The sequence below is a fragment of the Lemur catta genome, chromosome 14 (genome assembly GCF_020740605.2).
Source record: "Lemur catta isolate mLemCat1 chromosome 14, mLemCat1.pri, whole genome shotgun sequence".
NCBI lineage: Eukaryota > Metazoa > Chordata > Mammalia > Primates > Lemuridae > Lemur > Lemur catta.
The window spans coordinates 47875362-47881811 of NC_059141.1; the positions used below are offsets into that span (position 1 = coordinate 47875362).

At 59.9% G+C, this 6450-nt stretch overlaps 1 protein-coding gene across 3 annotated transcripts; it reads left to right on the forward strand.

The window, feature by feature from the left end:
* Nucleotides 1-448: 448 nt before the first annotated feature.
* On the forward strand, nucleotides 449-3514 carry FAM241B (family with sequence similarity 241 member B). 3 transcript variants are annotated; one of them, XM_045569330.1, is made up of 5 exons: nucleotides 449-549; nucleotides 1688-1755; nucleotides 1915-2028; nucleotides 2458-2517; nucleotides 2705-3514. In XM_045569330.1, the coding sequence occupies exons 3-5, from the start codon at nucleotides 1936-1938 to the stop codon at nucleotides 2972-2974; spliced, it is 423 nt and encodes a 140-aa protein (XP_045425286.1). In that variant the 5' UTR covers nucleotides 449-549; nucleotides 1688-1755; nucleotides 1915-1935; the 3' UTR covers nucleotides 2975-3514. The 3 variants fall into 3 exon arrangements, with proteins under 3 accessions (XP_045425286.1, XP_045425287.1, XP_045425288.1); XM_045569331.1 differs by lacking the exon at nucleotides 2458-2517; XM_045569332.1 differs by lacking the exons at nucleotides 449-549; nucleotides 1688-1755; nucleotides 2458-2517 and having other exon boundaries at nucleotides 1912-2028.
* The last annotated feature ends 2936 nt before the right edge of the window (nucleotides 3515-6450 follow it).

Sequence of the window (6450 nt, forward strand, 5' to 3'; positions counted from 1 at the left end):
GCTCAAAGGCACCTCCTCCAGGAAGCCTGCTGCAGTTAAGCTGCACCTGCCCCGTTCAAGCCTCATCTTCCCCACTGGACTTGGAGCTCCTTGAGGGTTGGGCCGGGCCCTACTCGAGGGGCATGCTCGGAGCTGGCTCAGCGAGTCACACTCGTGCTCTGAGCCTGTGTCCGCCCTTCCTCCCAGGCCAGGGAGCCCCCACCCTCTTGGGTTTTCCTCCGTGGGCTTCGCTTGCCTTTCCTCCCCTGCTCCCTCCTCCTTTCTCTCCTTTTCTTCCCCACTTCTCTTCTCCTCCCCATCCCCTCTCCTGCGTCTGGGACCCCTGCCCTCCCGTCTCCCGCACCCCTACCGCCGTCCTCCCATCTCCGCCCCTGCACGGCCGCGTCCGGGCCGGCAGCTGCAGTGCCCCCGGGGACCTGCAGAGGGGGCTGCTGCGCCGCCGCTCGGCCGCGCCCCTCCGGCGCGCGCTTCCTGCGAGGTCAGGTGGGAGGAAGCGGCCCCGCAGCCGCCGCGAGCGGACGCCGCCGAGGCCGCGAGCCGCGCCTGCAGGTGGGTGACCCGGCCGGGACGGCGCGCACCCCTCGCCGCCGCGCGAGCCTGGGCTCGGGCCGGCGTGAGGCTCGGCGGCCGGGGCTCGGCGGCCCGGGCAGCGCCCCTGCGCAGCCCCCAGCCCGTGGCGTCAGGTGCGCCGAGGGCCGGCGCCGGTGGCCCACCCGGCGGGGGCGGGATGACAAAGCACAAAGAGACTGCGGACGACCGCGACCCACTCGCTCTGCTCCGGGGCCAGCAGCCTTCAGAAAGGCGACCCGCCTGTCCCAGGCTCCAGGTCACGGGCAAGAGGACAGCGGCTCTTAACCCTTTTTGGCATGGGTGTCGCGGGGGCTTTTGAGAATTTAGGTGGAGACTGTGGCTCATCTGAGAGCAGACGGCCTTTACCCAGGCCGGGGGGCGCTGGGAGGGGCCCCGCGGAGGGACGCCCCGGGGTCCGCGCAGATCGCCACCCCGTATTGGGAAGGCTGGGCGCCGCCCTCCTGTTAGCAAAGGCTGGGCGGGTGTTACCCGAGCGGCGAGGGACGGTGAGGGGCGTGCCCTCTGCGGCAAAGGTCTGCTGTTCTGAGCAGCGCAGGGGCTGCCGGGCCAGGGTGTCCTGCTGCCAGGCGGTGGATCTAAAGTAACCCTGAGGGGCCCGGATCTCCAGGCCGTGTTCCTGGAGGGAGAAGGCCCAGGCCCTTGGCACTTATCCCGTGGGGGAACAGCACACTGGACCCATTTTTTAACGGAAGGGAAACTGAGCCACACTGAGGATCCAGGTGGCCCAGACCCCTGGTTTAGTACCCAGAGGGACCCCAGGGCTAGAGTTCCTGGCTTCCTGTTCTTTCTCTGCTGCCCATAGATGTATGATCCCTGAAAAACCACTCAACCTCTCTGTGCCTCAACCTGCACAAGAGCTGCGTGCGCTAGTACCTACCTCAGAGGGTGTGGTGGGGCTTTAGTGAGCTGTGCCTCGGTGGGCTTTCCACAGTCCAGAGCAAGGCCCCTAGGCCCAGCTGTGCTGCCGCTAGTGGTCGGTAATAAAATTTCCTCCTCCAAGGATCCTTTCTGATAGTTTTCCTAGTGGACTCAACGTCTGAAAGGTTTTTTTTCTGGCAAACGACTTGCATTTATTTCTCCCCTTTTTATTAATCAGGCACAGCATCTGCTCGGCGTGGGTCGCCTGTGTGAGCACCACCGAAAGAAAGCATTCCTCAGTTTCTGGTAAATTTTTTCCTTCAAGGTTTTTGAGGTTAGGGAAAGAATCACCCTCAGGCCCTCATGATCTTGGTCATAGATCACTAAGAGTTAAGAGTGAGGGAGTGGGGGACTTCCGTGTCACGTGGCTTCCATGGGGCCCCCCACCCTGGCCATGCATTGCAGGCGCCCGCAGCTCCTGGGAAGATGGTGAGGATCTTGGCCAACGGGGAAATCGTGCAGGATGATGACCCCCGAGTGAGGACCACTGCAGCGCCGAGAGGTAGCACCCCTCGACAGGTGGGTACCCATCCCTGTGGCAGGGACAGCTGGCCTCCGCTGTACTGGTTGCTCCTGGCTCCCAGAAGTCTCTCTTGCTGGCCATTAACCTTTGCTGGCCTGAAGCCCTCTTTGCAGAGAGCTGGGAAGCGCAGTGCATTATGGCCCAGTCCCTGTCCCCCTGTCCTCCCTCTGCTGGGCAGCCTCCCCAGACTTCAAGCCCAAGAGCTCATGCTCCTTTAACCTGGTAGCAGACCCCACTGCAGCTAGCATGTTTCTTTTAAGAATCTGTTGTGCAAGAGAGGAGCTGGAGAGGGAGTGGAGGAGGTGAGCCCATGGCACAGAATCATCATTTTAAAGAAAGGAGTGATGAGTGTTCAAAGTACCTGCCCCAGAGCCGTGCCCTGCTGTCCAACCTGCCTCAACCACCTGCTCTCTTCTCTGTCCTAGGCACCTTCTCCCCCGGGCATGACGTGGGGAATACGGACTGGCATTTTCCATGCTCTGAGAGTTTGTAACTCGGTTGTTGGGATTCTTACGGGTGGCATCCTGGGATTGCTGAAAAAGGAGGGTGTGGCCCAGGATGGCTGTAGGGAAGAGCGGGGCCCAGCTTAGAGGGGTTGTCTCCTGGCTGGTGCCTCAACTCCAGGGAAGTATCCTCTGGATTCATTTGTCTCTCTCTGTCTTCACCTTCCAGAGCTTTCTCAACAGGGGCCATGGTGCCCCCACAGGGGGTGCTGGACCCCGTCAGCAGCAGGCAGGTATCAGGCTGGGTGCTGCTCAGTCCCCCTTCAATGACCTCAACCGGCAGCTGGTGAACATGGGCTTCCCGCAGTGGCATCTTGGCAACCATGCTGTGGAGCCCGTGACCTCCATCCTGCTCCTCTTCCTGCTCATGATGCTCGGTGTGCGTGGCCTCCTTTTGGTGGGCCTGGTCTACCTGGTGTCCCACCTGAGTCAGCGGTGACCTCTGGGGGTTGGTTGATGGGGGCGGGTGTGTCGAGAGGGACTTACTGGGTCTTGGTGTGAGAGCAGAGGGGATCTAGTGGTGCCCTGAAGGTGTGGTCAGAGAAGGGGCACAGGTCTGTGTTTCCCCCTTGTGTTAAGCATGAGGCAGAGGGAGACTCCAGTCCAGCATTCCCAAAGTATGGGGTGGATAATATGATGGTTCCCTTGAGATGTTTCTAGGTGGCATAGGGCCTGCATTAAGTGGCACAAAATGAGAACAAGAAGGGGATTCCTTTTCCAATTCTCTTTCAGTCCTTTTATGGCAAGAAGAAAGTCTCAGCCTGGTGCCAGTATGTTCTAATGCCTCTCGAAGGCATATATTGACTTCCCCTCTTCCTAGGGAGCAGGACATGGGCTTAGGGCAGAGGAGAAGTTTCCAGACTTTTATAGGACTGTTTTGTTTTATTGATATATTTTTATTGGCTACCTATTGTTTAGGACAAGTGGTACTGGCATTCTATTTATTGTGACATTTTCAATAAATAGATTTAAGTAAAAAGGAGTCTGTATGAGGAAATTCGTAAATAATCGTACAGTCACATGCAGATCTGGAAGACGTGGGTGAAGGTAGTTTGGGAGTGATTGGGTTTGGGGAACAGTAGCAACAGGCATTTGACCTTGGAGGGTGGTTTGTAAGATTTTCTCCATAGAGTCCTAGAGCTGGGAGGGGAGGTCCAGGTAACGTCTGGGCTTGGACCCCTTGGCCGATACGTGGTTGACTTCTAGGCTCACTCTGAGATGCTGGACTTGAAGGTCAGCGTTGTGGGCTGGGGTCCTCTGGCCAGAAAGGCAGGTGAGGCTGTAGGGTCAGGAGAGCCGGGGTACGGGTCTGAGGTCTCCCTCGCCCAGCCCCCTTCAGCCTCCTAGGCCCCGCCAGCCCTGGCTGCAGCACGCCGTGCTTAGAAAGCAGTGCGTGTGGGTGGAGGATGCCCTGCTTTCCCGAGAGGAGGCCGGGGCCCTGCCAGGGGGAGGTGTTGGGTGGTTGAGGCCCACAGGGGGATGAGGGCTATTTATAGGTCCCGGAGAGGCTGCGTGAGCCTGAGGACTTTGCTGGCCCCGGCACTAGATTTCTCACTCTCTTCTCAGGATCCTCCGGGTTTGGTTGTTTGGGGGAGGAAGGCACATTCTGGAGTCGCCAGGGCTGGGGGAGGATGGGGGGAGAGAGGGGTGGGTTCCATCCCTTCTGAGAGCCGCTGCGCTGCCCAGAGCAGAACCTTCTCCCGAAGGCTCCCGTGCCTGCTGCCCTTGAGGGGCTGGCGGCCTTTATCACACACCTTCCTGGGGGAGCGCTGTGGCGTTGGAACAGGACTCCTTTCTCAAAGACTGTTTTCTGTGGCTTTATTTCCCCAACAGTTGGAACACATGTTCCCTTTATGATGGGCGTAGAGAACAGAGGGGCGCTGGGCTTCTGGGGGTGGGGTCTGGCTCCCAGCATCTGTGTTGGGGGCTGGTAAGGAGAGGCTGGTGCCTGTTCCTCTGGCATCTCCTTCTGCCCTGGCACATCTGCCCACCTGCTCCCCCGGCCCCAAGCCCCCGAGGCTCTGGCCCACCAGCCACAGGAAGTTCCTGCCCCACATCCCCTTAAACTCCCTCCTCCCCTCAGCTTGTCTCTCGGGCTGGGTTTTCCCTTTCATCTCCCCCTTTCAAAGGTATGGGACTCTCTGAAGAAATATTGAAAGTGGCCCCTGCAGTGAATAAGACGCCACGTCCCTCCTGTTTGAACGCCCTTGGTGGGGCTCTCGCCTGTGCTGAGGACTCCCAGGCGCGGACACATTCTGCACAGGCAGAGCCTCGTGCTCTGGTGGCCAGATGCAGAGCTGGTGGCTTTCTGAGTGAGCCACGCTGCCTTGGCCTAGCTGGTGTCCTGATTGGAAGCTCACTGAGGAGGGTGGGCTCTTCCTCCTCTGCCCGCACCCCTCCCCACCGCCCGCTGTGTGACAGGAGCCCCCAGACTGGGCCGCGTTGCTGGTTCTAATCCCACCCAAGAGGGCAGATTTTAAGGGAGCTTTCTGCTAATCTCCAGGGCTTATCCTTGGAGCCCTGCGTCTGCATGTCAGGTTGGATATGCAGCCCGGCTTCCTGGGGAGAGCTACCCTCACTCCCACCCACGTGAGCCCCCAGCTCAGGTCTCGGTGGGGCTGCGAAGGAGAGTACCCCCTCCACGGGGTGGCTTTGATTCCCTGGCTGGTGCCACCTGGTGAATAGAGTTTCTGGGATCTGACCTGGTGTCTGTTCCTGCCGGATCTCTGGGCCCAGCTGGGCTCCTGGGCCCGCCCTTCCACAAGTTCCAAGCCCCTGTCTCATAAGCCCTACCTCTGTCCACCCTGCAGCCGTCCCTGGAGGTGGCGGCCACACTTCCCGCTCCTCAGAGGGAGACACCAAGCCAGAGATCAGGTAAAACAGACTCAGTTCCCTCCAGGAACCCTCTCCTGGCTCCCTCCTCCCTGGACGGGGAGCGTTTTGGCACAGGCAAGGGGTCAGGCTCCTTCACTGGGGACTAGCTGAGAGTCTGAGAGGAGGCCCAGTGGTCAGAGCCTCTGCCTGGACCTGAGGACGGGAGGAAAGCCGCCCCCTGCCCTGTGGCTACCTGGGCAGCAGAGGAAACCTGTTTGCATTCCCAGCTCTGCTCTTCGTGGGCCCATGACCTTGGATGGTTCATTTAGCCTTGGTTTCCTCATCACTGAGGATGATGATCCGGGCCCTGCCTGCCTCTCAGAACTTTCAGGGGCTCGCCCGAGGTGCGGTGGGTGAGAGATAGACAGAGGTGTGGAAGGAGGGACCGTACCAGCGCCCCGGCTTCCTCTGCACACGCCGCACCTTGGCCTGGACCAGGGCCCTCAGCTCCAGAGTGGCCGCCGTGTCCCAGGCACCTGGGAGCCCTGGCTGGGGTGGTACTGGGCTTTTAAGAGCAATGTCGCCCCCTCCCCAGCTGTCAGGAGAGAGACTCAGCTGCTTCCCTGTGCCCCTGGACGGTGAGGGCCACTCTGGTCAGTGTCAAGACTGGATGGTGTTTGCTGAGAGCCAGTGGGGTGCCCGGCCCTGTGCTAAGCACTTTATGCCATTTAATTGTCCCTAGAAATTTATGGTACAGTACTGTCACTGTCATCTTTATTTCATTGCTGAGGACGCTGCAAAGGGTTTAAAACTTGCCCCAGGACCCAGAACGAACTGGGTAGAAGCTAGGATTCAAACGGGCCCACAGCCACACTCCTCGCCACTCCTCTAGTCACCCCCATCAGAATCTCCTAGAAACCTGTGACAGATACAGATCACCAGGCCTCTCCACCTGCTGGGACCCATCAGGACCAGCCTGTGCCACTGTCAAACCAGCTCTGTGGGCACAGAGGGCACAGAGGTGGGTGTGAGGGTGCCGGGCCGCAGTCACTGAGTGGGGGTGCAGCTCTGTCCCCTGCATGCCCAAATGCATGGTATTGT